This window comes from Papilio polytes, unplaced genomic scaffold (genome assembly GCF_000836215.1).
Source record: "Papilio polytes unplaced genomic scaffold, Ppol_1.0 DF824158.1, whole genome shotgun sequence".
NCBI lineage: Eukaryota > Metazoa > Arthropoda > Insecta > Lepidoptera > Papilionidae > Papilio > Papilio polytes.
In genome coordinates, this window is record NW_013525046.1 from 104,347 (window position 1) to 119,654 (window position 15,308).

Here is a 15,308-nt window from a genome sequence, read left to right on the forward strand (position 1 = left end):
TTTACTTAAATTAAATACTTAAATAAGTAATAGTTAAATTGCCATTAAATGTTTTTAAATGTTGATTTTTTAACAATTAACCTACATTAGTTCTTATGTTATAGATTAAAATACAACAAAATAAAGAAAAAAACATTATATTATTCATCAAGGAAGACAAATCCTTATTTAGGCATTCTTTTATTAATTAATACTTAAATATAATTACCTGTTATATTTTCAGACCAATAAATAAAACTGTCGCTCATGTCTTGCACCATACAAACCACATTACAATACTCTAATGTACAATAATGAACTATAAACTATTATGTCGTAAGGTTCAAAATGCTCTGTATGTAGCGTGAGAAAATATGCAAAAGGCGTCAATAGTGATAAGAAATGTCCGATCATTGAAATGCGAAGCTACGTGTCGATTTGTTTTTAATTACGTTTCTTAGAAATATAACGTTTCACATAAACAGTAAAGAAAATTGTGGTGTTTGATTATCTCGTTTCAACGACAGATTAGTTTAAGGAAACTGTGAAGTTCACGAAATTATCTTATTAACCTGAAACTAAATTAACGAACCCACCAATGTCAAGTAAAGAATTTTCCATTTAAAAACCTACTTCCCTTTCAACTTTTATAATGCATTTTAAAAACAAAATTAAAAACAAACTTGTCCTTCAAGACAATTACTTTATTGCTGCATTACTATTTTATTTTCGCAATTTTGAAAATAGAACGAATTAAAAATAGGTGTTGCGGAGTAACAGGCTAAATGCGAACCACAACAGCGTTCCCGCCATTTATTTTTACATCGGGCCCGGCTGCCGAAAAACACACGCGATTCTCACTGCCTCCGCGGCAACTGCAGACAAATTAACATCGACTGCATTGAACTGAACCTTCATTACAAAACGTTCAATTAATTTTTTAAAACAAAACAATTCTTTTATCATTATAAAAAGTTTTGCTATCAACCAAACATGTCGGTAAAACAGTTGACTATATTGAACTGTTTTATCGACATGCAATCAGTTAAGCACTATACTCATGACTGATAAATTAAAAAAATGTGATATATCTGTTTGCAATTTTTAAATAGATTATTATTCCTTAATTTGTATTTTTTAAAATCCTCTATCTTTTTAAGAGCGTTAAACCCTTTTACTAAGTCAAATCAAAAGACAGCCGTCTTCAATACCCCGTTTATTTGCCCATAAGTCCCACTAACCAATTTCATATCCATCAAAGCAACATGTGGCAAAATCGCTGCCGGTAAAAAGGAAAAAATCACCATCCCTCTCCCTTGTTTGTATAACTCCGTCCCTTTCCCGCACCACATGTGTTGTCCGAATGCGATCAATGAATATTGTTTTTTTGATAGTCTCATCAACGGCTTAGTTTATGAAGCCGATATCGAGAATTGATGCACTCCTATTGCATGCGTTTACGTTACGACGGTTTGTTATAGCAGAGCCATGTTTATTTATTTAAAGGGGACAACATCAGATCTTAACAATATAAATGCGAAAGTTTAGATGGATGCTTCAGAGTATGTAGCCTTTAGTAATGCATATGTTTGGGATATATATAAAGCATAAACTACAAGAACAGATAGGCTTTCTTTTTTTTTTATTTACAAGGACGGAAACTAGTAGGTCATATTTAACACTTCTTTATAACGTTGTAACTGTAAAAAAAGAACTGCACAAGCGGTTAATTTTTTTTTATAGTGATGTTACGAATCGGTGTAAAAACATAGATTTATCGTAACAACTGACTTCGATTGGATATTTGAAGTCGGTATCAATCCATTCATTTTATAGATTTTTTGCTTACAAAGATAACATTCGTTTTTGAACACGGTTCACGCTGAAATAAAGATAATGGCTATTCATAGTATTCATAATTAAAGAAAAAATAAAAACTGACAGTTCAAGATAAGGACAGCGATACGGCATTTCCACGCAAACGAAAGAGATACAACATAGCAACTGTTTGGTACTAATATAGATTCACGTTTGATCTCGGTCGTGAACAGGTGACGTCCTGTAATGATGGACTACATTATATTTCGTGTTCTAAATTTAAACGGAATGATGAATTGGTTCGCTTACACGCGACACGTGACGAAATAATAAAAGCCGTTGAGTATCTAATACTTTTAAAATAAGAAGTAAATTGTATAATTCCAGAATTGAAACATTGTATCAATATTCAATAATAAAATAAAATTCAAAAAGATGTTCGACTCATTTCGTTCAATTGAATTGCAACAGCCCTTCAATACAAATAAAAAAGACATTGAAATGTCAAATTTCGTTACGCGACGTCTTTTCCGGTTCCCCTTCGAGACATCGAGTAGGGCACGTCGTAGTTCTGCTATCGGTAAATGGCTTGTGAGACATTAATAATTTATTTATTGAAAACAAGATATTAAAATACTTTTTTGTGTATTCTTGATAACAAGACATGCATAAATAATTACAAGTAACAATGGAATATACTCTAAACTAATCATAAATCATAAATGGATGGATGGATGCATACATGTAGCGACAATCTTTAAAATAGATTAACAAATCTCTATGGAATTTATCACAAATGTAGAACAAACGCTGGAAGAACACAGATATACTATTTTTTTACTATCGCTTGTATAAACTCTAAATAACTGCAAAACACATTTTAAAAAGCAAACACAATGAAAAACACTAATTCCTAACCTTAATTTAACATCCAAACTGCTACCACTCTATTCTTTGATCATAAACAAACTTTTTTTTACTCTATGATCCTTTCCCGCGTTTTTTACCCGCCATATTTATGTCAACTCACTATTTTAAATCCCTAATGAATTATAAATTGTCTAATTATTATCCCCAAGAGTGCCCCTTTGATATATTTGTGTTTAGTTCAAAAATAACCATTCACTATCTACTGTTATTTATCTATAGTTAAGTCATAACCTATTTGATGTATGGGAAGACAGTTAATTACGTTAGGGTGGAAATGTCTATTGAATATTTATACAACGGTTTTTGGAAAGTAACCGGAACTTATATAAAACTAAATGAATTTATTAATTAACTTGCATTATGAATATTGCGTCACTTTAAATTTTATGCTATAACCTTAAAGTAATTAAAAAAAATAAGTAGTAGTCTATGGGTTTCTAGTCGTTTTAGAGATGGATAACATCAAAACTTTCAATTGTAATTTATTTCTTTGATAATGGACAGTAATCAAATTATCTAAAGGCGCTAGCTATCTTTATATAGAAATAATCAAACAAAAACGTACATTTTGTTCACTTCCACTTTTGCCAAAAGCATATAAAACTACCATTTTAAGTAAATGAATCAATTTATAGTTATGATCACGAACATCGATATATCTTGATAACGGAAATCGAAGGCGATAAAAACATCGACAAAGCAAATCGACGTTAGCGACACTAGCTAGTGTTGTAATGCGTTCCGAACACGAGATGCCGAGACGAATATAAACTGTCAATTATCGATTATTTAATTCGGAAATCGCATAGCAGTATCGTTAGGCAGGTGCTTGATTTGAAGTACTCTTTACGGCCTCTACTTGACGATAATGGAATAGCAATTAAAAGAAAATAATTGCATAATATTAGTTAATTTTGGTTAATTTGTGTATGGTCGTAATTATTACAGTAAGTACAGAGCTTGTCAAGGTAACTCTGGAATAGTATTTTCTATACTATTATAATAAAGCGTAAACACACATTCAGTCAGCAATTACAACATGTTTTTGAACAATTCTTTTTTTAATTAAAAGCTCTAGACTTAAGCCACGCTATAGGCTATATATTTTCACACCATTAAACTTAGGGGGTAAATGTTTTGGATAACCCTAATGTGGGAAAGAGACCATAAGTTGCTACCAACATCAAGGAAACAAGATTGCCAAGATTTGTCATGCCATGTCAGTTTGACATTTGCTATTGATAATTTAACAAATGTAAACAATAAAACAAAATTTTCATAATTTTATGAGGATGGAGCCGCAAGGGAACAGCTCGTATTAATATAAATGCGAAAGTGTTGGAGTTTGTAGCCTAAACTGCTGAAAGGATCTCGATGAAAGGCATAGATGTAATCAGTCTGAAAGAACACATAGGTTAATTATGTTTGTTTTCTTAATTCTATGCGGATAGAGTTGTGGGCGGAAGATAACCTTACTGATATTATAAATTCGAAAATGTAGATGGATTTTTATTAAAGTTTGTAGCCTAAACTGCTTAAAATATGTCGATGAAATGGAATAGATGTAGAGGATAGGTTGCAAGAATACATAGGCTACTCACTTTTGTATCTTTTTTATTGAAGGTAAGCCAAGCAAAATGCATCTCAAACCACTTAGAATATAAGCAATGTAAAAACAATAAACAATCTGCAAAGCCATCAATCAAAGGACTGCAGAACGACGAAATAATCAAATTGCCGAAGCCGAGGCAGGCTCAAAGGGCACAAAGGTTTTCGGAATAGAGCCAAATAAAACTGAAAAAGATGCCTAATATTTGGCGCAAGGTTCACCGATACTTTTGTAGGAACCTAAGGACTTGAACACACTTAATCAAAATCCTAATGTTAATTATTATGTGCATGATTTAATTCTACAAAGCCTTTTCTGTACTTGGTAATCCTTAAAGGTTGTTTTTTTTCTATTAAATGTTGTAAAAAACAAAGAAAACATTATCTAAAGATTTATTCAATTCTTGTCAATTCAAATTAAATCTTACTAACCTTACTAATAACATCGAAAATTACTAATATACTTACTAATGTAATAAAACAAGGATTTAGATCTCGATTAAATTTATTATTCATATAATGTATAGCCTGGAAGAACACATAGGCTACTTACTTCTGTTTTTTATTTAAATTTCAAGCGGGCGAAGTCGCGGGCTGAAGTCAGTTAAAGGTAAAAGTCAAATAAAGAGACGTAAATTATGTGCAAAACATTTCAACACTAAGAATAGTCAAATGTATCCACTTCCTAATGTAACAAAAGCAGGAAGGTTTCGAGAAATAAAAAGGTGAAATCGAAATGGCAGTCATGATTGCTGCATGAATTGCGATTTTTGATTTGCCGCTCGTTCGTTGATCGTCCGCTGACGAACTGACGACTTGCCTTGCTCTTTGATTTTCCCGCGCATTTCAGTTACAAACGCGAACTGGCCAGTTGTAGATCCAAGTTTGAATTAGAAAAAAGAACGTGAATATCGATTTTAAAAACAACGATTTTTAAAATGTTTGCTTTTTATTATATTTTTAATTATGTCGTTCGTCTTTCATCTTTATACTTTGCATGAAAATAACTAATTATAACAAAATATGAGCCGTTAAAATCGCCGAAGCAAAGACATCGATTGAAAGCGAACTGGCAAAAGTTTTGTCACGAAACCTATATTTCAATGCACGATATATTTTACTGCCATTTTGATATTGAGCCGGTGAAAACAAAGTTAACGATGATATCGAACAAAAAACAAATTTACTCAAATATCTACCTTAACGCCTAGAAATAAGGGCTATTTATAATTTTTCTAATAGTAAATCTATATTTGTCCACGTACAAAGAAACAAAATTCATAACACATTTACTAAAACAAATGATATCGAAATTTGAACTTTATTACCTCGACACACGATACATTGTACTTTTTACGCACCGCAAACGTAAGATCGTAATTTCTTTAATGTTGTTAAAAATATTTACGTGTGAGGGTGTCTTAGTTTTTTTTTTATTTATGGCTGTGATAAAATTGTTTGCGGCCATGTTCAGTTCGTTTAATATCGAGCACCTGTCTATTTTAAATTTTATTAACTGTTATCGAAAGTTGAAAGCGAAATAAATCACATATGACCCTCGGTGTAAGTAGGGGGCCTAAAATGGGGGGCTTATCGAATACGTGAAAGGAACTGGACATTGACTGATTTAATCTATAACGGTAATTAGTGTTGCCAGTAAAATTTGTTAAAAATTAATGCTGGCAATGATGTTAAGTTTGTTCATATTAAAAGAGGTACATGGTATTTAATTTCGATAATAATAAAAGTCTCGTCATAAAACACTAAAAGTAAAAATTATCTAACTCCAACACACAAAAAGTTTTTAGTATGAATTCTAAAATATTTCAACTGCGATAAATTCCCAATACGTCAATCCGTGTCTGTCAGTATGCATGTCTCGTCACACCTCACAGACGAACAAACATCACGTTTTCAATAATCCACGATTGAAGGCATTATGTGCGTGTAACGACCGCCAATCGCTCCGATAAATGTGTCAAAATCACGAAGCCATAGACTATTATAACCTTTTATTCTTTTACGTAGAAAAGACAAAACAAAAAACAATTTTGCCACGAAATTATTATTCTGCATATTGAGTTGACGTACATTGAACTTGTCAAATGTGTTGAATATTTTGATTTCAAGAAAAAATAAAGTTGTTTAGATTTTTTCCGTTAATGCGGATCTAACTCGCGACCCGCACGCGAGCGCTTCCGCGTAGATCACTATCAATTACCAATTTATTGCTTCCCATCAATAACTGACAAACATTCGAAAAACTATCTTATGTCAAAGAGAATTAAGTCGACAACATTTAATCCAAATACCAAGAAAGCGTCGCTCCAAGACGTTCGATTTTCAACTTGCCTTTTTTCAAAAGTCATTTCAATGTTCGAATTTCGATTTTTGAATTTCGTGTTCCGACGAAATAGACAGGGGAATTCGATTATTTTTTTTTAATGCTCGAAGTGTCAACGTCAAGTTGGCAGCGATGTTTTCGTTTTTAAATTTTTATTTCATACAACAGTAGTCTTCAGCCAAAACATATTAAAGTGTTGTATTTGAATACTAATAAAAACTGTTCGCGAATTAGATTTCTTTGTGCTTTTTATTTATAAATCATTTGAAAATCACTACATTATAGAGAACAACAATAAAATTTGTAACTAGAGAAATTAATTCGTGTATTTTGTCTGCGGATTAGAAAATGTATACCTTACTAATATTATAAATGCAAAATTGTCAGATGTAGAGAATAATCTTGAAGACACAGAGGCTACTTTTTTAATTTGACGCAGGCGGTGTCGCGGCTAAAAGTTATACATTCTCAAGGATAGACCTACTAACCCAACCTTGTTTTATTTTTCCGTCTTGTCTAAGTGTAAGGCAAAGTATGTAATGCTAATAATGCTTGTGTGACCCGCCTCGGTTCTTATCTGCGACATCTGGCCTCCCCCTAATGAATATTAACTAATAACAAACTGTTGTGGAGCGAGTACTGAAGTGGGAATAATTTCTATTCGTATGACTCACTTACAATGACGTATATTAATTTATTAAAATACATTTCCCTTTTTTATTCGAAATTAAAACTTCGCAGGACATTTTGTTAAATGATTGTTAAATCTAATTATGTTAAAGAAATTGAATTTTATGTCACATTAAGTTAAAAAAGCGTAAAATTAAAAATTTATATTGCTTCAGTTAGTTAAAATATTAAATGTGGTAATTTCAAGATTATATTAAGAACTTAACTGAAGTTGAATTAATAAAATGCAAAGAACATTTCTATAAAAACTTGTTTAGATTTAGTTCTTTTAGTTACGTAATCGATGTCAAGAATATTAGCATCATCAATGCTAAAATCGATGCTGTCTATGGTAGAATCGATATAAAATCGATGCGGGCGGCGCTGACCGAGGTTCGTGCTGCCCACTGCTGTTTGCATATCGCCGCACGAAACTCGCACTTATCATGTTTATTGATTGACACGCTAGTAATTCACTGTTTCAGACTTGCCCCTTTCACGGTACAAGATATAAGCTGAAGCGATTTTGTAAATAATATTATTTTATTAGTAGTATCATAAAAGGTAAAACACGATAGAATCTAGACTATTAGGTACATAATTTGCCGTTTTATACGAAATAATTATAAGTCGTTTATACTATTACTAAATTAAATAGTTTTGATCAAATTAACTATCTACATGTACTGTTAAAGCACACACTACAACGTAGACTGGACGTTAAGTATGCGGAGCAGATTTACGTATTTAATTTGTTTCTATCATGATTCTAACGACTAGTTGTATAATTGACTGTTGACCATTACTATTGAGGAAAAAATATAAGCCTGTTCACCCGCTGCAGCTTATGATTTAGAATGGATGTGAAAATTTACAAGTCGTGGTTTTATTGTTCTTTGTGTTAGGCGATAAGTTAGTTTTCGGGTGCTACAGCGGCGCGGGGGGTGGCGGGGCCTAGTGCGGGGGTCGCGGGGACATGCTAAATGCTTCGGATATAGTTCGATAGCGACCGGACTTTTGTGTGATAGTTGCGTGTTTGATTTAGTTATATCTCTCTTTGTTTAGCGTCCGCCACCTGCTTTGAAACAATGTTTGAAATCGTTCATCTATGTTTGCTTTTAACTTTTTGTTAGAAATTGTTGAAAGCGAGTAGCAAGTTTGACGAAATCTTTAGTTGACGTTTGGTTAAGGCTAAACGCTGTTAAAGACTGTTCCTCTCTCTATTAGTAAGAAATTGAACTGTTCGTTTGTTTAGTAATTCTTTCAACCCCTCAAATGTATCTAAGTTTAACGTAACTAAATTAGTTTCGACACGAAAACTCCAAGTGGCCGATTGTCTGTTACAATAGAATCGATGTAAAACTTCCCCTTTCAATATTTTGTTTTTCTCTGTTTCAGGTCGAACAGGGGCACATCACAATAAGAAATAACATAGACAAAGAAAAAAATCCCTCGTAGCACGCGACGCGAAAAGAACAATCGATTCGACACTGGCAGCCGAGTGTCGGTTGGCAGTTTTGTCTATGCCCCGCTTTGCTTTTAAAAATGGCGGGCTTAAAGTTTGAGTTTGGCGCGCTCGGGCCGGCGTGACGGGTCATTGCGCGCCGGGAGTGAGCGCGGCGCGGACGTCCGGATGCACCCGACGGGCGCGGCCAGCCTGCCCGCCGCACCGGAGGCGGAGGTGCAAGCTATGCACTCCATGGACTGGCTCTTCAAGAAGGAAAGGATATACCTCCTAGCACAGTTCTGGCAACAGGTGCGGTTCACACAAATACAAATCACTCTATTTTTTATATAAGGAATGATGAAATAAAGCATCGACAATACAGTCATTAATAAACATAGTATCTAAACTACAAGACAATTACAGACTAGAAAATCAGAGAGCTCAACTTCGAACAAAGCAACAGAATCAATTATTAGTTTAATATAAGGCGCAATTAACCTGTGGGACCGGGGGTGACCGATTCCCGACCCCAGCTCAGAAACAATTACATCTATTGTTGTCTACCTAATATCTGATCGACGTTTAGTTTCGATAGAGCCGCGCTGAATTCTAATTCCGAACAGGTAACGGCCGACCTCTAATCTGAACGTCAGTTCGATACAAAGATATCGGGGCTTTGGAGACATCATCTGCTTAATTGATATCTAAATATTAGTTTGAAAACAAAACAGATCCAAAACAGAAATAGATCCAATTGTATTAGGCAATTTAATTATAGTAACAAAAGAAAATTGCATCTTACTAATATAAATGCGAAAGTTTAGATGGATGGATGTTTCTGATGTAGAACATAGTCTGGATCACATAGGCTACTTTTTTTGTAATTCCACGCGGACAATATCGAGGGTGAAAGCTAGTAAAGTAGCACAGTTTGTTGTGCAAAATCTTGCTAGAATAGATGACAAAAATTAGACATAAAAATAAACAGTAAGGAAGAAAAAACCAACTAGTTACACCAGGTAGAGTTAAATATTCATTTCCTTACAACGTCAATTCGATCGCGTCACAGAGATATACTGAACTGGTCATAAGGAAAGACAATACAATGTAATGAACATGCATTAAAGCATTGTTCTTCGATGTTACTGAACAGCCGATAATCTACGGGCAATTATAATAAATGCATAGATTGATATCAGCGCCGAGATATAGGGGAAGTTGCGAAACGCGTTGCGAATCTGGAAGCGTATGGTTTCTATTGAATTTCAAGGCGTGCTTGCGTGTACAGATGGTTTATAAATAGACATAAATGTATTTTGGATAAAATCTCATGTTAGATTAAAATTGAGCCAATATCTATTATTTTTAAAGAATTTTTGCGTCTTTCTTAGCGTATATAGGAACGCAAAAGACTTGTTTAAATTATAAATAATTGAAATGTATTCTAACGCGTTGAGATTTGCAAACAATCGTATATCAAATCGAGCACGAATCGATGCAATTATTCGATACACGATAATCGAGACGCTAATTTCGAGAGCTTTAACATCGAGTGTCATAGATCGCGCGTCATTTGTCGCGCCTCTTGTCTATGTAATTCATAACCTTTTTGACACGCGTTCCCTCGTATTGTAAAAAACATCTGTGTTTCCAGAATTAAAAAGGTAGCGATTAATATTCAAATTGTCGTAGTATACAATTTAGTAGTTTAACGTTTGTCAAATTCGGGGAAAATATTTCTCAATGCAAAGTCAGTGTTGCCAACTTTATATCAACTATATTAGTCATAACGTCTGTTATGAACAATAGTATACCATAAGAATATTCATTCCAGTTCGAGGAGCGGGAGTCGATTCTTCCCGCTGATAGGCCGCATTTAAATGTTCCGATACTATTGTGCACTGGACCTTGTATTGATTAAAAGCATATTTACATTGAAATTTACATATGCCGTGCTCCGACCGCACTTATCGATTCGCGGACGCAAGGACGCGGAATGTCGACTCGACTCAACCATTTCTTTAGAAATGATTAATATCCTAATAGACTACGTTGGCTAAACGTGCTTATAATTATAATTGTTGAACAAAAATCTATAATTTAAATACTTGCAAATTTGAATATCCAAAAAGTACACAATTGTTTGGTCTCGATTGATTCCGATAAGCTTATATAGAGTGAACACTACTCGACTTTTAGTTGCGTAACTAAATAGTTGAATTGACTGAGAAACAATCGACAATCGTATTACAGTCCTGCGATAGTTTAGTCAAATTTGCGCGCCCGCTTTTACAATAAGTTACTGTTACCATTAAAATATTAAATGCACTTGGTGGACGCTTAACTAATTTTTACGTGACATTTGATAGCTATTCCACGAAAATTTATACCGACACGAATACACATTTCGATATTAATTGTAATCGATTTAAAAAGTTCGAATTTCGGACGTCATCCGCCATTCGATAAATTAAAGATGGCGGCCACCTGTCATTACACGTGCAGGCCACAGATAAAGTGAAACTATAATTAATTTTTAGTGTTACCAACAAAAAATGATGGATCAATTACTTTATATTTTTAATTTATTATACACACGAGGAATAGTAGAAGTTTAATTTTGTAATACAAAACAAAAACAAATGACAAAACAATTTCCTTTTTGCATTAATCAAAAATAGAAATGCAGTTGTCTTGTCAAAGCGGCCTGTTAATTCGCTCTGAACCTACAGTACGGAATTTTTATATAAAAAAATATTTAAAACATGTCAAGCTTCTAAGAGAACAATTTTTTGTCTATAAAATCCATCTCCCGTAGATTTATTTATTCATTAATTAGTGAGGTCGAGAGCTCGATACGCCATAAAACCTTCATAATCTCTTTCTATCAAAACCAATACCAATAAATGCGCTATTAGCCACCCATCTCGGCGGCGGGCGGCGTTTAAGGCCACATTAAAACGGCAGAGAAGCCTCACAGATGCAGCCTGTTAATAAAACTAACAATTAACGTCTATAAAACGAGCCCCGTTGAAGCGATCTCGCTGCTCTGTCGTTTATTGTCCCCGGAATACGGATGCGCGTTCGATCGCTTTATGGTTTATTATCGATAATTGTATTTGTTTCGTTTACCGTTTAATGATACATCGAATGAAGCTATTGGAAATATTGAGATTTTTTTAATAAAATTGATTCAATTTATGACTTTAGGCTTTTTATCTTCATCTACCTAAACTAATATTATAAAGAGGAACGATTTGTATTTTTGTATGTATTTGATTCACGTAAAAATCTTGAGTAACATTATTGTATTTAAACTTCAAGCGGGCAATGTCGCGAGCAACAGTCAGTATTCAATACATTGCATAAGACATCTGTGCCTCTCTAGACTTAACCTAGATCGTCTAAACGCCCATTAATCTGTCTTAATTTTCTCAAGTCTATGAACAGTTCAGTTCTAAAAAACGAAAGTCTATGCAGTTCAATACCAATTGTTCCACAGAGTATATTAGACGTTAATATATTTAAGTCTCAAACGACACGACGTTACAAACGTGCATCATTAAATGTACAACAAAACAAACATTGAACGCAATAGTTTAACTACTTGAAGCTAAATCGTCGACCGCGGCGCACTCAATTAGACCCGACCAGGCTCCGCAAACATTCGCTGCGAACACGAATAATTAATCGATGCGAATCCCGGTGCGAATCGTCCCGATCCTATCGGATTACCCAAACAGTTTGGGAATGCGATCGGTTCCCACAGACTTTCGGCCACAGGAATTTGTCCCGACTTTTTCGAACTCTAAAAAGTCGCATGCTTTCCCATGAAACATCGTAGAGAAAGACATAAAATGTTAGTAGGCTAGATATTAAAATACTCTTTTGTATCATAAAGACATCCCAAAAAATAATTTATTTATGTTGTATCAGAATATAAGGCACAGAAGCGAATCTTTCTCCGCTTCCTCTGATGTTGCGGATGTCAATTGGCGTCGATTATCACGTTGGTGTTCCAGCAGCTTGTCTAATTAAAAAAAAAACAAATCAACACCGAACAACAAGACGAACTCGTACCCAATGTACGGATTCGTCTTCACGTCTTCGTTTTCATTACTGAACCACCATAATTATCGTTTTAGCGAACAAAAAGGAACTTTAAACAACTCGGAATTCGACCTCGGCAGTGAATCTAAAAAAATCCTTAACCCGTATTTAAAAATCGATTGCGACCAAAAAATTGTCACTGACAAATGATTCCGAACGCCTTGTGGTTGAAATTACGAATTCAAATCTTCGAATTTCGAACAAAAACCGCCATTAACGGTCGGCGGCGTTGCCTTTTTTAGGGCTGTCGATGATTTTTCGGGGCTAATCGTGTTTTTTGCCGATTCGAGGATAATCGATGCATCGGGTGCGCTAATTCGATTTGCGCCCCTCCCATCGCGTCTATAAGTGGGCGGCGACTATCGATCTTCTATCTGAATCATTACAGCTTCCCGCGCAAAAAATATGCTTATTAATTTTTTCGTTATTTGTGTTAGATATTAATACAGTATTCCAGTAGCGGTCTTTATATTAAAAATATTGACGCGTAGCATAAGTTTATTTTCGAAAAGAAATAATATCGATAAATTAAAAGAATGATTACTGGTACATCACTAAACATAACTTTAGCCTAATCTACGATCATTTTAGGAGTCAATTCCACGCATAATCGAGCGTGAGTTAAAAGTACAGCAAATGCATCTCAATAATTTAATAATACAGATTATATAAAAAAATATAAAGAATCGATTGCGGTTGATGACTGCAACACTGGCACAGTCGAATCATCAAGCGCTTGATGGTTTTTTAATGATATTTTTCACAATCGGTCTGATCATTGATGGTTATTAGGTATAGACCGCCTCGAGACACGAACCTGCTTCGCTTATTGTACCAACTAGTCCAACGTACAAGCAATTTTATCATTTAAAAGTACCATAACAAAGTATAAATTTCTATAACACATTTATGACCCAAGAAACTTGTTAGGCCTACTTGTAATTATTCCACTTATAGCTTTTCTATTAATTCTAGAATTCTAACAAATTTCTGAACGTAAAAAGTAATAAATGTTGGAATTTAAGTATATTTTATGAAGCAAATAAAATACTTGTGTTATTTTTAATTTTACAGATAACTAAGCGTAATTATAATAATACAAGTTAAACGTCTATTTGACAGTCGCAAATTAACTGTCAAAGTTGGCGCCAAAATAGTATGCGAACGAACCCGAAGTACTTAGCCGACGGGAGTTAGGAAATTACCATAATCTTAGGCCCAGTTACGAGGCTAATGCCTTATCGCGTGCCTTTGTTTGTAAACATTTCTAAACGAACCATAGAGTAAAGATGTTTTTCTTAAAGTTTTCTAGTGACGTTCCTTAACAAATAGCGGTTGTTGGAACTATAAATAATTAAACGATAATCCGGAAACATTTGTCAATATTATTTCGACTTAATTAAGAATTTTTTTCGTGTTTTTAATGATCATACTTATGGCAATATTAACAAAAAAAAACTTAATTTTAGTAATATTTGATGCTGGCTGAAAAAGGTCATCGGTTTAGTACGCCATAAAAAAGCAGAATCTATAGTCGATTTTGACGTGCGTTATTTTTACATTGTAACTTTTATGTCCTATTTTAGATTACACTAGCTGTTCCCATGCGACTTCATCCGCATAGAATTATAAAAAAATCATTTTATTGTTCACATTTGTCAAATTATCAATTGCAAATGTCAAAATAACATGACAGGATAATTTTGCTTCCTTGATGTTGGCAGCAAATTATGGTCTCTTTCCCACATTAGTGTTTTTATCCAAAATATTTACCCCCTAAGTTTAATGGCGTGAAAATATATAGCCTAAAGCGCGACGTAAGTGTAGGGCTTTTTATTAAAAAAAGAATTATTCAAAAATATGCTATAATTGCTGACATCTTAGGCAACAAAGAAGTGTGTGTTTACGCTTTATTATAGTAGATTACTATTATATGATTTCAAAATTATTCATACATTTGAAATAAAATTTTTAAACATAGTTTAGTATAGATAAGAGATCGTTAATGTGTTTCCGAACTTTATAGCTTGTTTAATTTATTTAAATTGATTTGTTACTAATAAAATTATAATACCAATGGCAACGTTTAAGGCAAGGATACAACGTTAAATGTATCCGTTATTACATTATTAATAATGGAATTATTAAAATTCTTGGATACGCCCGAATATTTTAACTTGACCTGTTTATTTGCAAAATTATTGATTTCACTTTAAAACAGTGAAATCTATATTTTACTAATATTATAAATGCGAATATAATGCGCCAATTTGGATGGATGGATGTTACTACGTATGTTATGGCTTAATTGATCTCCTTTTGATTTGTTTAAGTACGGGTTTTATTTATTTTTATTGCCAATAAGAAAACTGAAAGGTAAATTTATCACTACAAAATTTTCTA

The 15,308-nt window shown here is 33.6% G+C and overlaps 1 protein-coding gene across 3 annotated transcripts in view; it reads left to right on the top strand.

Moving 5' to 3' along the window:
• The window catches only part of LOC106111596 (homeobox protein cut), a 147,955-nt gene that overhangs the window by 7,133 nt on the left and 125,514 nt on the right, over positions 1-15,308 (top strand). For all 3 annotated transcript variants that reach the window (XM_013293728.1, XM_013293729.1, XM_013293730.1), the window contains exon 2: positions 8,747-9,104. In XM_013293728.1, coding sequence (XP_013149182.1) covers positions 8,982-9,104 — 123 coding nt within the window. In that variant the 5' untranslated portion in view covers positions 8,747-8,981. The remainder of the gene's footprint in view (positions 1-8,746; positions 9,105-15,308) is intronic.